The following is a 27,590-nucleotide window of genomic DNA, read 5'->3' as shown; positions in this document are numbered from 1 at the left end:
TTATATGGCTTTATTACGATTTACCAGCTTTATTATGATAAATTATGGCATAAGATATACATTAAATATGATATATCGACCACAAAATTAATTTAGGTAGTTTTTTTAAGCCAGAGATACTGAAATATATTTCTTCTAAATATAAAGAGTTTCCCTTTTCTCCTATGAATACAGCTATGTAAATGCGACCAGAAGGTAATGGATCACTATCAAAATTTGTTTCAATATTTAGGTTATTTGTGAAGAAATTGTGAGACGTTTTTTCAGCTCTAGCACAACATTGCCCCATTTCCCCCCCAAAAAAAATCTTTTTTCGACGTAACACCTTAAGCTAGGTATTCCTTTCTTAGACCACATTGCCGTTCTATGACGAACAAATAAATTTTCAAATGGGATAAATCCATTTATTTAGACAGTGAAAAAGAAAAATAGGTACATAAGTCCAGATATTTCGATCACATATACAGCGACCGTCATCAGTAGTATTACCAAAATAATATAATTGAAACTAACATTTTTATATACAAAATATAAATAACTTTTGGGGTCATGAACTTGTTTTTCGGGAATGGAAAACTTTTTTAGATGTTAAGATCAATATTTGCAAATTTACTTTAATTTTGATTTTATTATCTTTTATTCCGGAATCTTAGTTTTTGAAATAATCGATAGGTAAGAATTTCAGTCGCAGGTCATCTGGTTTTACAAATAAAATTCGGAAAATTGACTAAACTACAAAAGAGTTAGAAACAAAACAACTGACATTGTAGAAATCAATTCCTCTAGATTCAATTTCTTTTCTGTTTTTGAGAAATATTGTTCAAGACACAAAAACTGAGAAGCAAGGTGTTTTTAAAATATTAAATAGAATATTGTCACAAATGGCACACTGGTGTCAAAACAAAGTCCAAAAACGAATTCCCTCGACCCCAAAAAAAGCGAGTGACCACTGGTTTGATTCGACGATCTTAAATAATTATAAACAGAAGGTAAGTGCTAAGCTATTGGATAAATACCTTGCATCTCCTTAAGGTCATAACTACTAAATATACCATCTTCAGGAATATAAAGAGTGTATGTAAAGTTGAGCTTTACGGCCAGTTCTTTTAGTAGATCTATGCTGTACCCTTCGCAGCAAAGCTGATGCAAAACTAAAAATAGTGAAATAAAACATCGGAATAGAATTTTGAACTCACTTTACTTCAGACTATTTAAGGTTCATTATCAATAGCTTGTAGCAAAACTCAAAGAGACTGATATTTTAATTTTCAATTTCCCAAAAAACTGAAAAGTCCATTCCTTTTTTTTTTTTTTTTTTTTTATCTGGAAGCACATCTAGAAGCCAACTGGATATACGTCTAATCATAGCTCCTTTAAATATATTAGAATAATAAACGCGAAAACTAAGGGGTTTGGGGCCGAATCCACCGCCAAAACACTGGTCTGAGACAGTGTCCACACGGGAGATACTTTAGAAAATTGAATTTAAATTGACTTAAATTAAACTTTATTTTAAAAAATTATATTACTTAATCATTTAACAAGTAGCCGTCCAAGAAGAAACAAAGCTAAACCTATAAATACTACTAAACCCCTAAGTACTCATTAGCATTAATACTTCTAATTTCTATAAGTATCCTTCTCTGTAATAAATGGCAAACAGGACTAGAAACGTTTTCCAATCAATCAATCAATTTTATTCAATAAATAAACTCAACAAAATACACTTCAATAAAACTCCCCCGTAAGGCTCTATGGCCAGGAAAAAAACAGGGGAGAAACAAAAATGAAACAAATACATAAAAAACAAAAACATTTTCATTATCATACATTCACACCTTTAAGAGACTCAAAAGAAAAAATTACTAGCTAGAAAATCCCTAACATGATTTTTGAACATACCAAACGAGTGGCAGCTTCGTGCAGACACAGGGAGCGTATTCCAAATCCTGTTGCAAGTTGTCAGAGGGTTGAAGTCAGACCTCACTGATGGATTATGAAAAATCTGTAACTTGCTGGAAGTGCGGATATGATAAGTTGATTGATCAAAAACAAAAGATATATTGTTATATAGAGCAGCAGGAAGATGGCCGTGCAACTGTAAAAAGATGAAAGAAGAACAAGAAAGAAAATAGAGAGATTTCAAATCAAGCAAGGGTTTAAGTAAAGATGGGTTAGTTTCCTTAATAAGAGTCCTTGCTTTATCATAAAGTTTTGAAAGTGGCATCAGAGACGAGGGAAAAGTTGACATCCAAATAATAGAACAATATGAAACATAAGACTGAACTAGGCTGTAAAACAAGATTCTAAGAATCGACCCTGGAAATATGTGTTTGAACTTTCTAAGGATTCCAAGACTCCTGAAGACTTTCATTTTAATCAGGTCAATATGATGCTTGAAGGCAAGATTTTCGTCAAGCAAGATGCCTAGGAATTGAACATAACGATCCTTAGGCCTAATTAGAGAACCTCTTGATACGGGTATTTCATTTAAGGCAGGGCAAGCCTTTGAAACTCTGGAGAAAATGGGAAAAAAAGACTTCCCGACATTTAAGGCAAGATAATTTACATCAAACCATTGGATAACTCTTTAAAAAAGGGCATTTGTCTTTGAACGGAGATCAGACTCAGTTCTACCAGCTGTATTAAGATTACTGTCATCAGCAAAAGCAGTAAGTGCATCCAGTAAGGACGAACTCCTGTCACAATTAGTGACGGATGCTGGTCGACAAAGACGACAGCAAATGGTAGGTTTTAAATTTTTAACTGCATTAATAAGGTCATTGACGTAGATTAAAAAGAGTATCGGCCCAATAACAGATCCTTGTGGAAGGTCAAGTTCTATTCCCGAAGGGTTAGAAAAGTGCGGATCAACCGAGATCACTCAACCAGATAAATATGATAGAAAACAAGAATAAGCGTTCCCTCTTATACCAATATGGGACAGTTTCCAAAGAAGAATCTTGTGTGTTAACGAGTCGAATGCCTTTCGTACATCGAGAAACAGAGCAGCAGGTATCAGACCAGAGTCAAGAACTGAATCTAAACAATTCAAAAGAGTTGCGCATGCGTAGTCAGTTAAGTGCTTCGTTCTAAAACCATATGGAAAATCAGTAAAAAAATGTCTAGAATTAAGACAATTACGAAGTTGAGAAGAAAAAACTTTTTCAAATGTTTCACCAAGACTGGATACAAGGGATATAGGATAACAATTTGGTGGATCATTCCTTGATCCAACTTTAAAAAGAATAATAACGCGAGCACGCTTTAAAGCACTTGGGAAAACACTATTTTCAAAGGAAACATTGATAAATCTCGTGAGGGCAGAAATGATGACAGGAAGAATGAACTTTACAACCTTAGTCAGAATATGGTCTGGGCCAGAAGATGAAGACCCCCTCAAACCAATGACAATTCTGGCTATTTTATCTTCAGAGGCAGGTTCCAATGCCATTGATTTAGGACAAGGTGGTCCAGGGTAAGACCTAAAGTCAGGTAAAGAAGAAGAAGGACGTATAGAAGAGGCCATAGCCTTGCCGATATTAGCAAAGTAGGAAGTAAAGGCATCTTGAACTTTTAGCTCACCCTCTACATTTTCGCCTTTCCTCACAGTACTTGAAGGGGCCAAACGAGGCAGAGAAGATGGCCTGATAACAGAATTGATTACTTGCCATGTCTTCCTAATGTCTTTACCACACGCAGAGAATTTTATGTAATAAGATAACGATTTGGACTTTCGGCAAAGCGAATTATAAACTCTTCTATAAGCTTTGAAAAAATGAAGTCGAGAATCACGAGAAGATGGCTTAGAAGGCCTGTAAGCCTTCCAAAGATTATTTTTCTTCCATCAACTTTTAAGGAGTCCCGGAGTCATCCAAGGATTCAAAGGGGTTGTTCTTTTCGATGCCGGATTCGACTGGGGCGCAACACATGTATCCAAGGTAACTTCTTTCAAAGAATCATAAAAAGAATTAAACAAAGAATCTATATCAGACTTAATTTCAGAAATACTTCACAAACAACCCGCCAACCGTGACCTAAGAAGATGCAAACCCTGATCATTAAATTTTAAAGTGGAAAAACCAGCTCGTTGATTCCTCCTTGGCAACGCATCAGAAAAATCATACGTGGAAAAAACAGGACAATGGTCTGAGATATCCCTCGTCAACACAAAATTTTGCACCAAGGTCAACGATGGAAAAAATATTACCATCTAAAGAGGCAGCAGTGTCAGTAATGCGGGTTGGAATGCATGCAGAAGGTAATGTTCCACAAGCGAGCATTGTTGAAAGAAAATCCAAGGACGAGGATGACCTCCGGTCACACAAATTAAGGTTGAAGTTCACATGAATGAAGTTGGATTGTTTCCAAAACCTCCTCAAGAATATGAAGGAAAGAGGGGACAGACCCACTAGGAGACCGGTATATATAACCAACAATCAAACTTTAAGCTTGGGTTTTAATCTCGACAAATACAGATTCGAAAAATCCTTCTACATTTCTTGACAGGTCAAGTCTAACAGAGTACAGAAGACATTCCGAAACATAAATAGCAAGGCCACCTCTTGCCATCTTATTCGGATTTAAAAATCCCATCTTGTACCCAGTGAGATGCAATAGAGATTCATTTTCGAATCAAGGAAAGTCTCACAAAGACCAATAAAATCAGGGTGGCCACTACGCACTATTTTTTTCAATTCATCAAATGAAGAACAAAGGCCCTACACATTAAGCTGAAGCACAGAGAAACTACCATCTTGTTTGGATACTCGATCAAAATCCGATACATACTTACTACTAACTGAAAAATGGGGATTTGATTGTGATTTATTAGACTGACCTACGGAATTATTAATCAAGCTAAGAAAATCTATTGGGTTATTTTCAAAATGGATCAGTTGCTCACCCAAGGAGGAGATATCACCCGAACTAGAGTAAAAAAAAATTCAAATTCAAAGAAATAAACTAATAAATAAATAAAGCAGGTATTATAGGAAGGAACCATTAGCACGAAAAGAGAAACAAAAATGAAAAAATAAACAAATAAAAATAAAGTAAAAAAATTCAAATTAATGACCTGAAGAAGGCATTTACAAATTAAGAAAAATACTAACATCTAAAAATGCACAACCGAATTAATAAAAAGAGAAAAAACACCGAAAAGTGCACCCAAAAATTAAATAGAAACAAAGAATATTATTGAGAAAAATAATACAAAAAAGACATTAATGAAGAAACAGCGCAATCAGGGAACCAGCAATACAGAACAACGCAAAAGATAATAATAAATAAATTGCAAATGAAAAATATGCATTACTCCGGAAATATGTGGAGTCACGGAAATAAGCGGAAATGCAATACATACAACCAACCGAATATCTATCAGGATGTATCTGCCAAAAAACGGATTTTTCGCGTAGCACTTTCACCAGGTAAGCGAGCAAAAATTCGGCCCTTATCTGTCCACACATTCTTAACACCGAATTTATCTCTCGCAGCTTCCAATACCGACTTTTTTCGCTTTGTAAGAAATTCACTAACAAAAACACCTGAGCCAGCAAGCGTTGACTTAAGTTTATAAAACTGATATGCAGTTTCTCTGCTTGCAAACTGAACAATCAATGGCGTTACAGCCATGGGCGTAGGCAGCATATTGTCTGGGGGGGGGGGGGGGTAGTCGATTGTGTGATCAAGGGGGAGATGAAGTTATGTCAGCATGGGCGTACGTAGCTTCTTGCCTAGGGGAGGGGACAGCCACTTCTGTGATGAAGGACGGGGGGGGGCCAAAGTTAAATTAGCAGTTCACAAAACCTTACAGTGCCAGCAACTTCTATCATACCTGTGAAATCCTTATTAATAAGTAGTCACCAAAAATTATAAATCATCAATATGCTTCAGCATATTGATGATTTTCAGCATATTGATGAATGTCCAAATATCGGAACCGATATTTGGACATTTCTGTTTATTTCCAGTTTTTTCAACCATCTACCTTTTATCAACTGCTATCCCAACAATCTGCTTTTTCAGCCATATCTAATGTAAATTTGAAGGTCTAGGGGGGGCAGATGCCCCCAGCCTCCCCCTCCCAACGCCTATGGTTACAACAGGGGTGCTTGAACTAGAAAGGTTAGTAACCTAGAACTGATTGACACTCCTGATCTTGTTCACATAAAGTTCAACCTAACCCATCTGTTTGTTTACAACACTTAGTATAGAAGAGTTCAGATCAACACCAGGTTTTTGTTTTGCACCCAGGAAAACCAGATTTTCAAACAATGATTCCTGCTTTAAGTCATCAAAATCCGCTTCAACACTTGAAATACGTGATTCAATAGACTCTATCTGACTTTTCAGACTTTTTAGCAGCTTTTCAATTCTTGCAAATTTGGGATTGTATTCAATGCTAATAGTATCATACACCTCACTCACAATCATTTCTGCACCAAGAGACTGCTTACTACTCTGTCCACTTTTTTCATTTACTTTTTTCTGGATCTCTGTTAACATACTATTTTTTGTCCGCAGTAGCTCATGTTCAGTAGCAGCTTTTCAAATAAATTTGTATCAGTGTCAGCCCCTGGAATTGCACTACTCTGGGATTTTGGGATGTGTTGTAAATAAATATCGGGAAAGCGTTCTAATTCATCGAATGCCGACGGAACCTTCTTTTCTTTCGACAGTTTCGCCGTAACCGCAGCTGATCATAGTCCAAAAGATTATACTGTAAAACTTCTGTAGATTGTGTATTCCGTAACAGAATACTCTAAACTGATCCAACTTATTCCTTCCAGTTGATTTGCTGATACTAATAATACGAACAAGCCATAGCAGATATCGAGCCAACTTCGCCAGCGCCGAATCTCCTACTCGGAAAGACATGTTATCGGAATAATATATATCGGATAATATGATATTATCCGAACCAAAATATTCAATTTAAAACGTAAAGTCTCCAAAATTAGCTATGCCTAATGAAATTCAAAATTAATTCCTTAGTACATATGCATAAATTAATCACTTGCTCGTAGAGATAGAAAAGAAACAACCATTAACTGTTTTTTTCATTTTTCCCTATTTTTTCTTCCTTCTCTTATTTTTTTTTTATTTTATTTTATTTTTTTTTTTTTACTAATATCTATTTCATTTGCGAAAGATGAATAATTTTCTAAATTTACGAGATAAGAATGTTTAACTTATCTAAGTTTCATCACATGCATAATTTACTGATCCCTAAATCTAAAGAAAGTAAAGGCCATTTTAAACTTAAGCTCAGCAGATACAAATACCTGTTAAAATTCAAACTCAGAACAACCAGAAATTACCATTAAAAAATAAATGAAACCCAAAACGAACAGAAATTAAATAAACAATCATAGCAAAAAACATACAACAAGTAATAACATAAATGAATAAATAGATCTAAAAGTGAGTAATGTTTAGATTGAATATGAAAATCAAGCTCAAAACGAAAAAAATATTTTGCTATTGAAGTATAAATTAAACTTAAAACGAACAGAAATCAAATAAACAATCAATGCAAACTAACATACAACAGATATTAATGTAAATGAATAAATAAATCTTAAAACGATCGAAACTTCAATTGAATATGCAAATCAAGGTTGAAACGAACAAAAATCACTACAAACAAGAGTTTGGGTGTCGCCTCCTTCTCTCACAGTAAAAGTCTAAAACCTACTGCGTCATTGGCGCTTTACTGAAAACCAGTTTTATGACAAATATTGTCTTTTGTACTTAATATTGAAAATAAACATTAAAATTATAGTAAAACTTGAACTGATGACCATTCAGCAATTAATATCATTATACATCAAATATTCAATTTAATTTATTAGCTCTTTCTAAAGTTGTTCGAGACAAATATAGTTTCACTACAAACAAGAGTTTGGATACTGTCCCCTTCCTTAACTGTAAATAAAAACCAAAAGCCTACTGCGTCACTGGTGCTTCACTGAAAACAAATTATATTACAAATATTTCCTTTTCCAGTTCTTACAGAATTGAAAATAGAAATAAAATTACAGTGAAATAAATTCTTGAACTGATGGATCTTTCAACAATTAATATCATTATACATCAAACATTCAATTTGTTTTTGTTTATACTTTCCAAGACTGTTCAAGGCGCATATAGTTTTCAGTAAAGTGCCAATGACGCAGAAGGTCTTAGAATTTTACAGTGAGAGAATGAAGCGATACCTAAGATCTTGTTTTTTGCAGTTTTTTCTTGTTTCAAGCTTGATTTAGATGTTCAGTATAAGCTTTACTTATTTTAATAGTTCGTTATTACTTTATATTAATATCTGGTGTATGTTTGTATGTGTTGATTGTTTATTCAATTTCAGTTCTTTTTAAGTTTCATTTATACTTCAATAGCAAAATATTTTTTTTCGCTTTAAGCTTTATTTTCATATTCAATCTAAGCATTACTCGCTTTAAGATCTATTAGTCATTTATATTATTACTTGTTCTATTTTTTTGCTATGATTGTTTATTTAATTTCTGTTCATTTTGGGTTTCATATATTTTTAATAGTAATTTCTGGTCGTTTTGAGTTTGAATTTTAACAGGTATTTGTATCTGCTGAGCTTAAGTATAAATTGGCCTTTATTTTTCTTTGAAAAACTTATTTGTCGGAAAGTTTTTTTTAGTTAATTAACTGAAAAATGGATCCCTTATTTCAAAATCAAACTTAAAAAAACTTAAACTTAAAAAAAAAATCGAATGTCCATCAAAGTATCGAAACTGGTATGAAAGTAACAATATCAAAGTGAAAAAATGGATTTGTGTCAACCTCGGAGTTTTTATTATCTGATGTTTGAACTATTTTTAATAAAATGGCTAACTAAAAATTTTATCGGATGGGTTTGGGGAAGAGGGCGTGGGGTGGGGCTAATTGCCCAACGGTCTCTCTTGACTCTTTAAAAGTGAACTACAACTTTCTATTTTCAATCAAATGAGCCCTCTCTGAAGTTTATACAAGCATCCCTTCTATAAGAACCATATATATCCCCAGAGTTTAATTTCCATTCAAATCAGCCCTCTCTGAACTTATCCCTTTCATAAGAACCATATATGCCCCTGGGCATAATTTACAACGCTTGCCCCCGGGTCCTAGGGGGTTGCTTCGACACGTGAGTTTTTGTTATCTGATTTTTGAACAATTTTAAAGTTAATGGCTATCTCAAAATTATCCCGGGCCCTGGGGGGCTGTGTCGACCATGGAGTTTACGTTATATGGTCTTTTAACTATTTTAAAAAAATGGATATCTCAAAGTTCTTATCAGATGGGTTTGAGAAAAAAACGTCGTAGAGGGAGGAGGGGGAGGGCTATGTGTCCTACAGTCTCTTTTGACTCTTAAAAAGTGAAATAGAACTTTCAATTTCCAATCAACTGAGCCCTCTTTGAAGTTTATACGAGCATCTCTTCCATAAGAACCATATATGCCCCCAGGGCATAACTTACAACGCCTGCCCCCGGGCCCTGACGGGTTGTGTTGACACCGGAGTTTTGTTACATTATCTTTGAACTATTTAAAAAAATAGCTATCTCAAAATTTTTACCGGATGCATTTGGGAAGAAAGGGCGTGGGAGGGGGGCTGGTTACCCTCCGATGTCTTTTGAGGCTTAAAAAGTGAACTAGAACTTTGAATTTCAAATGAAATAAGCCCTCTCTTAAGTTTATACGAGCATTCCATCCATAAGAATCATATATGTCCCCAGGGCATAACTTATAATCCTTGCCCTGAAGACTGTGGGGGAAGTGTCCTGCTCAAAGATATAATTTCCAGAACTTTCAACTACGTTGAACAGAATGGCTATCTCAAAATTTTGATTGGATGTGTTTGGGGAAATGGTTCGCGTGGAAGTTAGTTGCCTTCCAATTACTTTCGACTATTAAAAAAGACACTAGCCATTTAAATTTCCAATTGAATTAACCCTTTTTGAAATTTCTACGACAACACTTTCTATAAAAACCTTATATGTCCCCCAGGGCATAACTTACAACCCTTGCCCTGAAGGCTGTGGGGGGTTGTCATCCTCAAAGACCTAATTTCCAGAACTTTCAAGCACGTTGGACAAAATGGCCATCTCAAAATTTTGATTGGATGTGTTTTGGGAAACGATGGGCGTAAGAGTGTGGTTAGTTGCTCTCCAATGACTTTCGAGTATTAAAAAGGGCACTAGCCCTTTGAATCTCCAATCGAGTTTTGAGCCCTTTTTGAAGTTTTTACGACAAAGCCTTCTGTAAAAAGCTTATATGCCCCCAGAGCACAACTTACAACCCTTGCCCTGAGGGTTTTGGGTCGAGTGTCCTCTTCAAAAACATAATTTCTATCTGAAAATCAACTACGTAGAACAAAATGGCTATCTCAAAATTTTTATTGGATGTGTTTGGGGAAATGGTGGGCCTTCCAATCACTTTTGACCCTTAAAAAGGGCACTAGAACTCTCGATTTCAATCGAATGAGCTCCCTTTGAAGTTTATACGGCAACCCCTTCCATATAAAGTGCCTCTAAGAAAAAATAAAATAAAACAATGGAGCCGTATGGCCTTTATTATAGGCAACGCTATAGCGTTGCCTCTGATATATAAGCCTTTTTGAGTTAGTTGCTTCTGTTGCTGCATATTTTCTACATCATTGCGATATATTATCGTCTCTAGTGTGCCGTTGTAGTCCCTCTGGTTCTTTGAGAATAAAAATTAAAGTCAATAAAATCTTACTTATTCTTCAACTATGTCACGGTGCTAAATGTAGAAGCCAAAAGTAGAGAAATTTTGTGATTGTGTGTGTTATTTATTATACATATTTTCTTCATTTGGTTCGTTTTTGTTAAAAATGTAATTATCCACACCAATGCTTTTATGTGCTTTTTTGATTCGGTTATTAATAGTCTAGTTGCTATGTTTTTATATATAATAAAGTGTATCTTAACCTGAACTATTTTAAGGAAAATAGGTGAGGTCGATGAGTGAAACTTCCAAGCATTTTCAGAATTAGTTTTTGGCTTAATTCCTGAAAGTTTTATTCTCAGTTAATATCTTGAGAATATCAGATAGTTGGTCAGTAAAGTGATTGTTTCTGCTTCAACACACCAATTTCTTCTTAAACTTTAAAAGTAGAGTAATAAATAGATTATTACTTTTTCCCGAACTTGCGTACATTGGACAGTGTACTTCGTTTCTTCTGCATCCAGCATCGTCTTCATCATGTCTTGCATAGACAAATGGCAGATTGAGAGCCGTTACTACTTTCAGATGATGGGAAAAGCTTAGACCAGTTGGTCGCCTGGTGCCTCCTCCTGGCCATTTGATCAAGGAATCATTCATGCTAAGAGTCATATTTTTAGTGGCCTAGAAAAAAAAGTTGGTTAATAAAAAAGGACAAAATCCACCAAAAATGGGCGGATAATATATGATAGTAATTTTGTGTGTTTCATTTCATGGATAGAAAAAACGTTAGTAGACATACTTAAAGTTGATTCACTTAGAGCTTGCCAAGAAATCGTAGTATGTGAATTTGTTAACTTGATTAATGTGCTTCAACAAACTTTTTTGAATTTTTTTCCGTTTTGCTTATTTTTGATTGGGTCAAAGTTTATTTTTTCAGTTTTGAATTTCTTTTAGATTTTAATTCCGAAAAACCGTTGTAATGACATTGAACCTTCTTAGAACCTTCGCAGTTCTCTAAAAGGAGTTTTTAGGGTTTGGCTTTGTTTCCAAGTCGTGACTCAAATGTCTTCCTGTCCGACATCGTTCCCTGTTGAATAAAAACAGGGAACATTAAAACAGGTATCTAAAAAGAGGACTTACGCACCAAATACTGCTCCTTACGAATTGCGGTTGATATTTAACACGATGAGTTTCAAACAGTTCGTGGTAACGACATTTAAGTAAGAAGCAACACGGCACAATAGTAACTGAAACTCTAAAAACTGAATTTTGATACCAATAGATACATCAAAAGAATTAGATTTTTATGCTGATTTCAAAATCATCAAGTTTAGTCTTACTCATCGAAACCTACGTGCCTGAGAAAATGTGCTTTATTTTGGGGAAAAGTGGGAAACACCTCCTAAGAGTCATGGAACCCTAATAAAAACCACACCATCAGATGCAGCGTATCAGAGAACCCTACTGTAGAAGTTTCAAGCTCCTATCTGCAAAAATGTGGAATTTTGTATTTTTTGCCAGAAGAAAGATCACGGATGCGTGTTTATTTGTTTGTTTGTTTTGTTTTTTTCCCCAGGGGTGAACGTATCCATCCAGTGGTCCTAGAATATCTGAGAGTGCTCATTTGAATGAAAATTAAAAGTTCTAGTGCCCTTCTTAAGTGACAAAAAAAATTTAAGGGCAACTAGGCCCCCCACGCTAATTTTTTCCCAAAGTCACCCGCTCAAAACTTTGAGATAGTCATTTTGTTCAGCATAGTAAAAAAATACAATAACTATGTCTTTGAGGATGACTTAATCAACCACAGTCCCCGAGCGAAGGGCTGCAAGTTATAAACTTTGCCCAATGTTTGCATACAATATTGGTTATTGGGAAGTATACAGACATTTTAATTTTTTTATGGTAGAATTTTTTCTTTTTTTCTGGGGAATTTTTTCTGGTAGTGGGGGAGGGGTGGATCAGGGGTTACGAGAGAGGATTTTTCTATGGAGGAAGTTTTCATTGGGGAAGGGACATTGCTATGAAGGGGGCGCCGGTTTTTCCAGCATTATTTAAAAACGGTCAGAAATTAACTAAAAAAGAACAAGTTTTCAACTGAAAACTTTTCAACATCAAAAATTAAAACGAACCGAAACTATTAAGTATGTGACTGGGTTCGCCGCCTAGTCAATATTTCGCTCTTTACGCTGAAGTTTTTTTTTAGTACTTTCATAAGAACTATTTATTCTAATTAACGACCATTGTGAAAAAGGGGTCATTCTTAAGTAATTGGAAAAAATTCGAATTTTAGCGTAAAGAACAAGGTATTGACTAGGGGGGCAAACCCCCCTAATATACGTGATAAAAATATACGAATATAGAAGTTCTCTACATAAATTAATTCGTTAGTTACGTAAATTTATTAGGCTACTAATAAAAACGTTCGTAAATAAAATTAAACAACTTTCGACAAAGCCATTTAGCCAAAAAAGTAAAATTAATATGCAAATTTTGTTTTGATTATTCATCTACGGTGGACCAAAATCAAAATCCGCATTAATTTTAAAACGTTCAGAAATTAAATAAAAAAACAAGTTTTTTTAACTGAAAGTAAGGACCGACATTAAAACTTAAAACGAACAGAAATTATTCCGTATAGGAAAGGGACTATCCCCTCCTCAACGCCTCGCTCTTTACGCTAAAGTTTTTTATTGTTTTAAAAAATAGAGTTGTGAGAAAGAGTCAAACTTTAGCGAAAAGAGCGAGGCGTTGAGGAGGGGAGAGCCCTTTCATATACGGAATGATTTCTGTTCGTTTTAAGTTTTAATGTCGCTCCTTACTTTCAGATAAAAAAAAAAATTTATTTAATCTATATAAGAAATGTGTTTATGTATCACTCAGTATTATTATTTATTTCTTTTCTTCTGTATGTTGATTAATTAAAAGAAAAATAACTTTCTTCGCTGAAAGTAAGGAGAAACATTAAAACTCAAAACGAACAGAAATGTTCGCACTTTTAAAAACGATCCCTATTCTTATTAAAAGGCCCTTGTGTTTCAGGAGTTGTTCTTGAAAAATTGGGACAAACAGTCAAACTTAGCGTAAAGAGAAAGGTACTGAGGAATAGGCGAACCCATTTTTACACGTAATAATTTCTGTTCGTTTGGAGTTTTAATGTTATTCCTTGCTTCTAGTTAAAAAAAAACTTTATTTTTATTTAATTTCTCATTGTTTTTAAAGTAATACCAGTAAATCTAGCTCACCTTTCATGAAAAATTTCCTCCTCCGACGGAAAACTTCTCTTTGGAAATTTCATCCTATCATAATATACCCCATCGTAAAATTTCTTCCGGACAATTCCCTCCACGCTAAAAATTCTACCCCCCCCCCTCTCCCCGTAAAATTTCTTGTAGAAGATTCAGTCTGAGGTAGCAGACTGAGCAGACTTTTATTTGAAAAAGACTTTCATTTGAAAAAGTTCAAATTGTTTTTCCGATCACTCCAGACATCCCCCATTCCGTGGAAATTATTTACTAGAAATCCAAATACGCGGAAAATTTCTCTCAGACAATTCCCCTGGAACATCTCCACATGCAAAAGTGAATAGGCAGTAGTATGTGCCTTCTGGATTTGCGGAGACATATAGCAATTTCAACGTTACTTGCGTACGTCTCTACACCTTTTCAAAGAGATTCAGGGCTAGGAATTCAGGTTTCTGGGTCAATCAGACAAGTTTATGCGCCAACCAGATAGGTTTCTCGGCTATGAGCTGCATGGAAATACTGTGGGTACATATTGAATCCAGTTAATAGCCAGTAGCGTAAAAGTATCTGAGATCTTGCACCAGTATGGTATGCACTATTACTGATGTCAAAATTATATCTCATTTGCATTAAGCTAACTCAATTTGCGAAAAGAAATTCCATTTACAAAACTCTGCTCTGATTGAGTTGTCGCCAGCAATGGGTCGAAAATGACACGTAATCACTGCTAAGCCTTTTGTTATTGCCAGAGGATTACCCAATTCCCTTCTTTGTGTTAACTGACAGTTCCAAAATACGAACATTTTGAAAAGCAGACAGGTTTTTTTTTTATTAAAAAATTGGACGCTATAATCAGAATTATTTGATTGACATTTAAAAAGGGGTAATGAGAATTGCAAAGTGGAGTGTAGGATTTGTCAATTTTGGAGGGAAAACCAAAAATACTCAGAATCGAAAATAAAAGAAATCTGACTCATGGGGAAGACTCTGAGACCCTTCGCTCCCCCCTTTCTGAGGGCAGGGGAGGGGGAGGAGGGACTCTGCTGTTTTATTCCATGTGATTTTTTCTTTACTTGATGATCATTCAAAAAGCGAGGATTTCTGTTAAATAAATAATTCTTATACCTTTTAAAATAGCTTTACGGGGTTTGAGGGACTCTTTTGTTTTATTCCATGTGATTTTTTCTTTACTTGATGGTCATTCAAAAAGCGAGGATTTCTGTTAAATAAATAATTCTTATACCTTTTAAAATAGGCTTACAGGGTTTAAGGGACTCTGTTGTTTTATTCCGTGTGATTTTTTCTTTACTTCTTCTTCATTCAAAAAGTAAGGATTTCTGTTAAATAAATAATTCTTATACCTTTTAAAATAGCTTTAAGGGGATTGAGGGACTTAGTTGTTTTATTACCTGTGATTTTTTCTTTACTTGATAGTCATTCAAAAAGCGAGGATTTCTGTTAAATAAATAATTCTCATACCTTTTAAAATGGCTTTACGGGGTTTGAGGGACTTTGTTGTTTTATTCGGTGTGATTTTTTCTTTATATGGTGTTCATTCAAAAAGCGAGGATTTCTGTTAAATAAATAATTCTTATATTTTTTCCGTTCAATTGAAAGCGAGGATTTCTGTTAAATAAATAATTTTTATACCTTTTAAAGTAGCTTTACGGGGTTTGAGGGACTCTGTTGTTTTATTCCGTGTGATTTTTTTCTTTACTTGGTGTTCATTCAAAAAGCGAGGATTTCTGTTAAATAAATAATTCTTATACCTTTTAAAATAGCTTTACGGGGTTTTAGGGACTCTGTTGTTTTATTCCGTGTGATTTTTTCTTTACTTGGTGTTCATTCAAAAAGCGAGTATTTCTGTTAAATAAATATTTATTATACCTTTTAAATTAGCTTTACGGGGTTTGAGAGACTCTGTTTTTTTTTTCCGTGTGATTTTTTCTTTACTTGATGGTCATTCAAAAAGCGAGGATTTCTGTTAAATAAATAATTCTTATACCTTTTAAAATGGCTTTAAGGGGTTTGAGGAAATCTATTTTTATAGTTTGTGTGATTTTTCTTTACTTTGTGTTCATTCAAAAAGCGAAGATTTCTGTTGAATAAATAATTCTTATATTTTTTCCGTTGAATTGAAAGCGAGGATTTCTGTTAAATAAATAATTCTTATACCTTTTAAAATAGCCTTACTGGATTTGAGGGACTCCGTTGTTTTATTCCTTTTGATTTTTCTTTACTTGGTGTTCATTCAAAAAGCAAGGATTTCTGTTAAATAAATAATTCCTATACATTTTAATATAGCTTTACGGGGTTTGAGGGACTTTGCTGTTTTATTCAATTTGATCTTTTATTTACTTGATAGTCATTCAAAAAGCGAGGATTTCTGTTAAATAAATAATTCTTATACCTTTTAAAATTGTTTTACGGGGTTTGAGGGACTCTGTTGTTTTATTCCGTGTGATTTTTTCTTTACATGGTGTTCATTCAAAAAGCGAGGATTTCTGTTAAATAAATAATTCTTATATTTTTTCCGTTCAATTGAAAGCGAGGATTTCTGTTAAATAAATAATTTTTATACCATTTAAAATAGCTTTACGGGGTTTGAGTGATTCTGTTGTTTTATTCAGTGTGATTTTTTTTTCATTACTTTGTGTTCATTCAAAAAGCGAGGATTTCTGTTAAATAAATAATTCTTATACCTTTTAAAATAACTTTACGGGGTTTGAGGGACTCTGTTGTTTTATTCCGTGTGATTTTTTCTTTACTTGGTGTTCATTCAAAAAGCGAGGATTTCTGTTAAATAAATAATTCTTATACCTTTTAAAATAGCTTTACGGGATTTGAGGGACTCTGTTGTTTTTTTCCATGTGATTTTTTATTTACTTGATGGTCATTCAAAAAGCGAGGATTTCTGTTAAATAAATAATTCTTATATTTTTTCCGTTCAATTGAAAGCGAGGATTTCTGTTAAATAAATAATTCTTATACCTTTTAAAATTGCATTACGTGGTTTGAGGGACTCTGTTTTTTTATTACATTTGATTTTTTTCTTTAATTAGTTTTCATTAAAAAAGCGAGGATTTCTGTTAAATAAATAATTCTTATACCTTTTTAAAATTGCTTTATGGGGTTTGAGGGAGTACGTTGTTTTATTCCATGTTATTTTTTTTTTACTTTTTCTTCATTAAAAAAGCGAGGATTTCTGTTAAATAAATAATTCCTATACCTTTTAAAATAGATTTACTGGGTTTGAGAGAGTCTGTTGTTTTATTCCATGTTAATTTTTCTTTAATTAGTGTTCATTAAAAAAGCAATGATGTCTGTAAAATAAATAATTCCTATACCTTTTAAAATTCCTTTACGGGGTTTTAGGGACTCCGCTCTTTTATTCTATGTGATTTTTCTTTACTTGATAGTCATTAAAAAAGCGAGGATTTCTGTTAATTAAATAATTCTTATACCATTTAAAATGGCTTTACGGGGTTTGAGGGACTCTGTTGTTTTATTCCGTGTGATTTTTTCTTTACTTGGTGTTCATTCAAAAAGCGAGGATTTCTGTTAAATAAATAATTCTTATACCTTTTAAAATATCTTTACGGGGTTTGAGGGACTCTGTTGTTTTATTCCATGTAATTTTTTCTTTACTTGATTGTCATTCAAAAAGCGAGGATTTCTGTTCTATAAATAATTCATATACCATTTAAAATGGCTTTACGGGGTTTGAGGGACTCTGTTGTTTTATTCTGTGTGATTTTTTCTTTACCTTGTCTTTATTTAAAAATTGATGATTTCTGTTAAATAAATAATTATTAGATTCTTTTCGTTGAATTTAAACTAAATATTTGTGTTAAAAAGATAATGCTTATACCTTTTAAAATAAATTTAAGGGGTTTGAGCTAGTCTGTTGTTTTTATTAAAGGTGACTTTTTCTTTAATCTATTTTCATCACAAATGTTGGCATTTATGTTAAATAAATATTCTTATACCTTTTAAAATAGCTTTACGGGGTTTGAGGGACTCTGTTGTTTTATTCCGTGTGACTTTTTCTTTACTTGATGGTCATTCAAAAAGCGAGAGTTTCTGTTAAATAAATAATTCTTATATTTTTTCCGTTCAATTATTTTCAGTGTAAGCCAATATAATGCTAGGGGGAGTAAAAAAGGTAGTTATTTAGTACCCGGTAAACAGGTGACTTGATATGCTTCATTAGACGTAGGTTATTGCTAATGATACCTCCTCGACAGATATTTTTATGGCTCTAACAATTGTACTCTATGCTTGCCCAGAGACACAATGTGGCTTTCCCGTTATTGCTCTATAGCCAGTTATCGAAACTACCTAGTTTATTGCATGTATTAAATCAGTATTTTTTACACAGTGGAACGATAAATACGTAACTAATATCTCTAAAAAAGTGAAGTTGAAGCATTTTAAGAAAGTGTGTTCACATGATAGTGTTATTGTAGCATTGAATGCTGACAAGGAGAAGTATTTGAACTGTTAAACAAGTACAAGTGGTAGCACTATCGGAAACGTATGCATGCATTGTCATGACAGTGAGGAATTAAGTTTCTTTGGAGTACCAAAAAAATTCAACTCCTATAATAGTGGCTATGCGAGATTGAGATCTCCGGAGATGATTGCACTCAAAGAGAATGCCAACATAAAAATAGTAGTTGATAAAGAGGGGTATCTTCTTGCTATAGTATCAGTAAGTGTTGTAATCACTCTATCGTAGAATCCCAGTCTGTTTATATGACATAATGTAGTACTCCACAAGCTTTTATCATACTCAAACATGTTATAGTTCACTATCCAATGATAACAGTCAATTTCTTCGAGTTCCATAGACAATAATAAAAATGTACATTCAAATATAACACCACAAGATGATTTTTTCAAACTGATAAATTCTGTGTCATACAGTCCTATCATCTTGGAAGTTATTAATGTAGTTGTTAAGTAGAAAAATACTTCATCAAACTTTTATACCTTCCCTCAAGGTTGAATAGAGTTATGGCTAGGGGGATGAGTCCTAAAACCATCTGAATTCATTGTGGGGAGGAGTCATAAAACCCTTGGAAGTCATTGCGGGGAGGAGTCATTGAACTCTCGGTATCTATTGCATGTAAATGAAGTTTGGAAATTTCAATAACAGAACAATTCTTTTTTTTTCTCTTTATCACAAACAATTTTCACTTAGCTACACGATGTATAAATTTAATTCAAGAAATTATGAAAAAATTCTCAGTAAGTAAGCGAATTCAAGAAAGCGATTGTTACTTACAATTTCTTCACAATTTAATGAAAAGAATAGAACTATTCTAAAGAATAAAGACGGGTTAAGCTTAAAGATATTTATTGCTTAAACGTATAAACAGATTTTTTTTTAAGAAAAAAAAAACAAAACACAATAACAAATGTTTACATAAAAATAGTATCTAGAGTTCACTCTTAAACATCCACACACGATGGTCCCATGATATAGAATAGTTTTTACCATGTCTTATGGAGTTATCACGATCAGGTATGTTCTTAGGTATCCACTGTGCGAAGAACCTAACCTCGACTTCAGGACGGTGATAACCCCCTTCAAATTTAGGACACTTAAACTCTTCTAGATTGAAAAGTGGAATCCTAGGGTTACACTTTTGAATTAAAACTTTATCTGTAGGTACATTGCCCTTTACGTAGAGTGCTTTAACCCCGAAAAAGCTGCAAATTTCACTGACTTCCTCCTGAACATTTCTCAGTTCCTGACCAGCATTATTAAGTGGTGTAATCACTCTATCGTAGAATCCCAGTCTGTTTATATAACGTAATGTAGTACTCCACAAGCTTTTATCATTCTCAAACATGTTATAGTTCACTATCCAATGATAACAGTCAATTTCTTCGAGTTCCATAGACAATAATAAAAATGAACATTCAAATATAACACCACAAGATGATTTTTTCAAACTGATAAATTCTGTGTAATACAGTCATATCATCTTGGAAGTTATTAATGTAGTTGTTAAGTAGAAAAATACTTCATCAAACTTTTATACCTTCGCTCAAGGTTGAATGGAGTTATGGCTAAGGGGATGAGTCCTAAAACCATCTGAATTCATTGTGGGGAGGAGTCATAAAACCCTTGGAAGTCATTGCAGGGAGGAGTCATTGAACTCTCGGTATCTATTGCATGTAAATGAAGTCTGGAAATTTCAATAACAGAACAATTCTTTTTTTTCTCTTTATCACAAAAAATTTTCACTTAGCTACACGATGTAGAAATTTAATTCACGAAATTATGAAAAAATTCTCAGTAAGTAACAATTTCTTTCTTGAAGTCAACTCTTGGATACACAAAACGGAAATTGCATTCAAGAAATTATGAAAATATTTGTAAGTAAGTAACAAGCTCTTTATTGATTTCACCTCTTGAATATACAGTACAGATACTTCATTCAAGAAACGTGATTAAACACGTTTTGAAACTTCATACTATTTGCTTGCCTTTCCTTGGCACCTTTCCAAACGAGCGGGGATTCCCCACTGGTTCCTACAAATTGCAAAAAAGCGAGCAGTGCGAAAACTCCACGTTTTCAACCAGACTGTTTTTTTTCCTCTTTATCACAAACAATTTTCACTTAGCTACAAGATGTAGAAATTTAATTCAAATAATTATGAAAAAATTCTCAGTAGGTAACAATTTCTTTCTTGAAGTCAACTCTTGGATACAGAATACGGAAATTTCATTCAAGAATTTATGAAAATATTTGTAAGTAAGTAACAAGCTCTTTATTGATTTCACCTCTTGAATATACAGTACAGATACTTCATTCAAGAAACGTGATTAAACACGTTTTGAAACTACATGCTATGTGCTTGCCTTTCCTTGGCGTCTTTCCAAACGAGCAGGGATTACCCACTGGGCCCTAAACATTACAAAAATGTGAGCAGTACGAAAACTCTACGTTTTCAACCAGACTGGTTTTTTAGACAACACCCATTTTCTTAGGGACCAATCAGAGACAGCGAAGGTTGCTCAACATACAATAACTTTATTGGTGAGTGGTTACACACCGAGACGGCGCATACATAGTGAGAGAGACATGCAAAGTCGACATAGCTTTATTTCATTTTTTAAGGTTAATTTCGACGAGGTTACGTGCGCGCACGCAATGTTCCTACACTTTTTTGCAATGTGTAGGAACCAGTGGGGAATCCCTGCTCGTTTGGAAAGGTGCCAAGGAAAGGCAAGCAAATACCATGTAGTTTCAAAACGTGTTTAATCACGTTTCTTGAATGAAGTATCTGTACTGTATATTCAAGAGGTGAAATCAATAAAGAGCTTGTTACTTACTTACAAATATTTTCATAATTTCTTGAATGAAATTTCTGTATCGTGTATCCAAGAGTTGACTTCAAGAAAGAAATTGTTACTTACTGAGAATTTTTTCATAATTTCTTGAATTAAATTTCTACATCTTGTAGCTAAGTGAAAATTGTTTGTGATAAAGAAAAAAAAACAGTCTGGTTGAAAACGTGGAGTTTTCGCACTGCTCGCTTTTTTGCAATTTGTAGGAACCAGTGGGGAATCCCCGCTCGTTTGGAAAGGTGCCAAGGAAAGGCAAGCAAATAGTATGTAGTTTCAAAACGTGTTTACTCACGTTTCTTGAATGAAATATCTGTACTGTATATTCAAGAGGTGAAATCCATAAAGAGCTTGTTACTTACTTACAAATTTTTTCATAACTTCTTGAATGAAATTTCAGTATTGCGTATCCAGGAGTAGATTTCTAGAAAGAAATTGATACTTACTGAGAATTTTTTCATAATTTCTTGAATTAAGTTTCTACATCGTGTAGCTAAGTGAAAATTGTTTGTGATAAAGAGAAAAAAACAGTCTGGTTGAAAACGTGGACTTTTCGTACTGCTAACTTTTTGCAATATGTAGGAACCAGTGTGGATTCCCCGCTCCTTTGGAAAGGTGCCATGGACAGGCAATCAAATAGTATGTAGTTTCAAAACGTGTTTAATCACATTTCTTGAATGAAGTATCTGTACTGTATATTCAAGAGGTGAAATCAATAAAGAGCTTGTTACTTACTTACAAATATTTTCATAATATCTTGAATGAAATTTCTGTATTGTGTATCCAAGAGTTGACTTCAAGAAAGAAATTGTTACTTACTGAGAATTTTTTCATAATTTCTTGAATTAAATTTCTACATCGTGTAGCCTAGCTAAGTGAAAATTGTTTGTGATAAAGAGAAAAAAAAGAATTGTTCTGTTATTGAAATTTCCAGACTTCATTTACATTCAATAGATACCGATAGTTCAATGACTCCTCCCCGCAATGATTTCCAAGGGTTTTATGACTCCTCCCCACACTGAATTCAGATGGTTTTAGGACTCATCCCTCTAGCCATAACTCTATTCAACCTTGAGCGAAGGTATAAAAGTTTGATGAAGTATTTTTCTACTTAACAACTACATTAATAACTTTTAAGATGATAGGACTGTATGACACAGAATTTATCAGTTTGAAAAAATAATCTTGTGGTGTTATATTTGAATGTGCATTTTTATTATTGTCTATGGAACTCGAAGAAATTGACTGTTATCATGGGATAGTGAACTATAACATGTTTGAGTATGATAAAAGCTTGTGGAGTACTACATTATGTCATATAAACAGACTGGGATTCTACGATAGAGTGATTACAACACTTAATAATATTGGTCAGGAACTGAGAAATGTTCAGGAGGAAGTCAGTGAAATTTGCAGCTTTTTCGGGGTTGAAGCACTCTACGGAAAGGGCAATGTACCTACAGATAAAGTTTTAATTCAAAAGTGTGATCCTAGGATTCCACTTTTCAATCTAGAAGAGTTTAAGTGTCCTAAATTTGAAGGGGGTTATCACCGTCCTGATAACGAGGTTAGGTTCTTCCGCACAGTGGATACCTAAGAACATACCTGATCGTGATAAATCCATAAGACATGGTAAAAACTATTCTATATCATGGGACCATCGTTTGTGGATGTTAAAGAGTGAACTCTAAGTACTATTTTTATTTAAATATTTGTGGTTGTGTTTTGTTTTTTTTTTTCTCAAAAAAAAAATCTGTTAATACGTTTAAGCAATAAATATCTTTAAGCTTAACCCGTCTTTATTCTTTAGAATAGTTATATTCTTTTCATTAAATTGTGAAGAAATTGTAAGTAACAATCGCTTTCTTGAATTCGCTTCCTTGACACAATAAAGATATTTAATTCGAGAAATCATGATAAAATCGTAAGTAAGTAATAAACTCTTTATTGTTTTGATATTTAATTCGAGAAATCCCATGAGTTGAATTCAAGAAAGAGTTTGCTACTTACGATACTTTGATTTTGTCAATGCTATCCCAAGTATCTGTCAATAGATGTTGATAGAGAATTCATTAATTCTTATACTTATATTTTCTCTATGTTAACCTATCTATTTGATATATGATGTATGTAAATTCCTTTTCTTACATCTCCGATGTTTTAATAGACATTCTAAACGTTCGATATGCTAGCTTACTCTAAAAATGATGAATGCATAACAATGTAAGGCATAATATGTTTTTTAATGAAATAATGTCATGTAGAATATTAATACAAAAATATATATCATTATGCATTATTAATATCAAAGAACAACTTTGGACATTTTGAATTTGTTCCATAAAATAGTTCACCATGTTCTCTCTTGATACTATAGCTATTGTCTTCTCTTAGTTCGTAATCAGTAGAATAATCATTATTCCATTTTGACTCATACACAATTTTTATAGGTGTGTCATCGCTAGGGTCAATATGCTTTTCGTCTTTGGTATTATTTGATTCATTGACTGTTTGATCAATGTCAGTAACGTTTGCTGGTACTTTGTTTTTCATCGATTCATCTTTATATTCCTTAGTGATATTTTCTGCCAATGCCCTTTTTATTTTTCTAGCAATTTCACTGTCTATTATCACACTATTTTTACACAGGTAGCAGTTCCGGCATGTAGACAGGATATGGTTTATGATATTAGTAGAAGAGTAGGCCTTTCTTTTCGTCTTTGCTTTCATTTGAATGCTAATACCCGAAAGCTGACGATATGGTTTAACACTGGTTAACATGTTACCACAAGCACTAGCAAAAAGATACCCCTCTTTATCAACTACTATTTTTATGTTGGCATTCTCTTTGAGTGCAATCATCTCCGGAGATCTCAATCTCGCATATCCACCATCATAAGAGTTTGAATTTTTTTGATACTCCAAAGAAATTCAATTCCTTACTGTCATGACAAAACACGCATACGTTTCCGATTTTGCTACCACTTGTACTTGTTTCATAGTTTAAAAATTTCTCCTTGTCAGCATTCAATGCTACAATAACACTATCATGTGAACACACTTTCTTAAAATGCTTCATCTTCACTTTTTTAGAGATATTAGTTACGTGTTTATCGTTCCACTGTGTAAGAAATACTGATTTAATACATGCAATAAACTAGGTAGTGTCGATAACTGGCCATAGAGCAATAACTGGAAAGCCACATTGTGTCTCTGGGCAAGCATAGAGTACAATTGTTAGAGCCATAAAAATATCTGTCGAGGAGGTATCATTAGCAATAACCTACTTCTAATGAAGCATATTAAGTCACCTGTTTACCGGGTACTAAATAACTACCGTTTTTACTCCCCCTAGCATTATACTGGCTTACACTGAAAATAATTGAACGGAAAAAATATATCAATTATTTATTTAACAGAAATCCTCGCTTTTTTAATGATCATCAAGTAAAGAAAAAATCACACGGAATAAAACAACAGAGTCCCTCAAACCCCGTAAAGCTATTTTAAAAGGTATAAGAATTATTTATTTAACAGAAATCCTCGCTTTTTGAATGACCATCAAGTAAAGAAAAAATCACATGGAATAAAAACAACAGAGTCCCTCAAACCCCGTAAAGCTATTTTAAAAGGTATAAGAATTATTTATTTAACAGAAATCCTCGCTTTCAATTGAACGGAAAAAATGTAAGAATTATTTATTTAACAGAAATCCTCGCTTTTTGAATGAACACCAAGTAAAGAAAAAATCACACGGAATAAAACAACAGAGTCCCTCAAACCCCGTAAAGCCATTTTAGAAGGTGTAAGAATTATTTATTTAACAGAAATCCTCGCTTTTTGAATGAAGAACAAGTAAAGAAAAAATCAAACAGAATAAAACAACATAGTCCCTCAAACCCCATAAAACCATTTTAAAATTTATAAGAATTATTTATTTAACATAAATCCTCGCTTTTTGAATGACTATCAAGTAAAGATAAAATCACATGGAATAAAACAACTGAGTCCCTCAAACTCCGTAAAGCTATTTTAAAAGGTATAAGAATTATTTATTTAACAGAAATCCTCGCTTTTTGAATGAACACTAAGTAAAGAAAAAATCACATGGAATAAAACAACAGAGTCTCTCAAACCCCGTAAAGCTATTTTAAAAGGTATGATAAATATTTATTTAACAGGAATCCTTGATTTCTTAATAAACACCAAGCAAAGAAACTAAAACAAGGAATAAAACAACGGAGTCCCTCAAACCCCTTAAAGCTATTTTAAAAGGTATAAGAATTATTTATTTAACAGAAATCCTCGCTTTTTGAATGAACATCAAGTAAAGAAAAAATCACATGGAATAAAACAACAGAGTCCCTCAAACGCCGTAAAGCTATTTTAAAAGGTATAAGAATTATTTATTTAACAGAAATCCTCGCTTTTTGAATGAACACTAAGTAAAGAAAAAAATCACACGGAATAAAACAACAGAGTCCCTCAAACCCCGTAAAGCTATTTTAAAAGGTATAAGAATTATTTATTTAACAGAAATCCTCGATTTCAATTGAACGGAAAAAATATAAGAATTATTTATTTAACAGAAATCCTCGCTTTTTGAATGAACACCAAGTAAAGGAAAAATCACACAGAATAAAACAACAGAGTCACTCAAACCCCGTAAAGCTATTTTAAAAGGTATAAGAACTATTTATTTAACAGAAATCCTCGCTTTTTGAATGAACACCAAGTAAAGAAAAAATCACACGGAATAAAACAACAGAGTCCCTCAAACTCCGTAAAGCTATTTTAAAAGGTATAAGAATTATTAATTTAACAGAAATCCTCGCTTTTTGAATGAACACTAAGTAAAGAAAAAATCACATGGAATAAAACAACAGAGTCTCTCAAACCCCGTAAAGCTATTTTAAAAGGTATAAGAAATATTTATTTAACAGGAATCTTTGATTTTTGAATGAACACCAACCAAATAAACAATCAAACGGAATAAAACAACGGAGTCCCTCAAACCCCGTAAAGCTATTTTAAAAGGTATAAGAATTATTTATTTAACAGAAATCCTCGCTTTTTGAATGATCATCAAGTAAAGAAAAAATCACATGGAATAAAACAACAGAGTCCCTCAAACCCCGTAAAGCTATTTTAAAAGGTATAAGAATTATTTATTTAACAGAAATCCTCGCTTTTTGAATGAACACTAAGTAAACAAAAAAATCATACGGAATAAAACAACAGAGTCCCTCAAACCCCGTAAAGCTATTTTAAAAGGTATAAGAGTTATTTATTTAACAGAAATCCTCGATTTAAATTTAACGGAAAAAATATAAGAATTATTTATTTAACAGAAATCCTCGCTTTTTTAATGAACACCAAGTAAAGGAAAAATCACACGGAATAAAACAACAGAGTCCCTCAAACCCCGTAAAGCTATTTTAAAAGGTATAAGAACTATTTATTTAGCAGAAATCCTCGCTTTTTGAATGAACACCAAGTAAAGAAAAAATCACACCGAATAAAACAACAGAGTCCCTCAAACCCCGTAAAGCTATTTTAAAAGGTATAAGAATTATTTATTTAACAGAAATCCTCGCTTTTTGAATGAACACCAAGTAAAGAAAAAAAAATTACACGGAATAAAACAACAGAGTCCATCAAACCCCGTAAAGCTATTTTAAAAGGTATAAGAATTATTTATTCAACAGAAATCCTCGCTTTCAATTGAACGGAACAAATATAAGAATTATTTATTTAACAGAAATCTTCTCTTTTTGAATGAACACCATGTAAAGAAAAAATCACACTGAATAAAACAACAGAGTCCCTCAAACCCCGTAAAGCCATTTTAGAAGGTATAGGAATTATTTATTTAACAGAAATCCTTGCTTTTTGAATGAATAACAAGTAAATAAAAAATCACATGGAATAATAAAACATAGTCCCTCAATCCCATTAAAGCTATTTTAAAATGTATAAGAATTATTTAATTAACAGAAATCCTCGCTTTTTGAATGAACACCAAGTAAAGAAAAAATCACACGGAATAAAACAACAGAGTCCCTTAAACCCTGTAAGCCTATTTTAAAAGGTATAAGAATTATTTATTTAACAGAAATCCTCGCTTTTTGAATGACCATCAAGTAAAGAAAAAATCACATGGAATAAAACAACAGAGTTCCCTCAAACCCCTTAAAGCTACTTTAAAAGGTATAAGAATTATTTATTTAACAGAAATCCTCGATTTTTTAATGAACATCAAGTAAAAAAAAATCACATGGAATAA

At 33.1% G+C, this 27,590-nt stretch overlaps 1 protein-coding gene across 2 annotated transcripts in view; it reads right to left on the bottom strand.

The window, feature by feature from the left end:
- Nmdar1 (glutamate ionotropic receptor NMDA type subunit 1) overlaps positions 1 to 27,590 on the bottom strand; it is a 239,418-nt gene that overhangs the window by 40,447 nt on the left and 171,381 nt on the right. For both annotated transcript variants that reach the window (XM_089088460.1, XM_089088461.1), the window contains exons 9-10: positions 11,170 to 11,380; positions 1,017 to 1,151 (exon numbers count right to left, since the gene is read on the bottom strand). In XM_089088460.1, coding sequence (XP_088944586.1) covers positions 1,017 to 1,151; positions 11,170 to 11,380 — 346 coding nt within the window. The remainder of the gene's footprint in view (positions 1 to 1,016; positions 1,152 to 11,169; positions 11,381 to 27,590) is intronic.

The sequence above is a fragment of the Artemia sp. Qi Xiang Cuo genome, chromosome 4 (genome assembly GCF_049724085.1).
Source record: "Artemia sp. Qi Xiang Cuo chromosome 4, ASM4972408v1, whole genome shotgun sequence".
NCBI classification, from domain to species: domain Eukaryota; kingdom Metazoa; phylum Arthropoda; class Branchiopoda; order Anostraca; family Artemiidae; genus Artemia; species Artemia sp. Qi Xiang Cuo.
The sequence above is the reverse complement of the archived record's forward strand: the minus strand, read 5'-3'. Positions and strand labels throughout refer to the sequence as shown.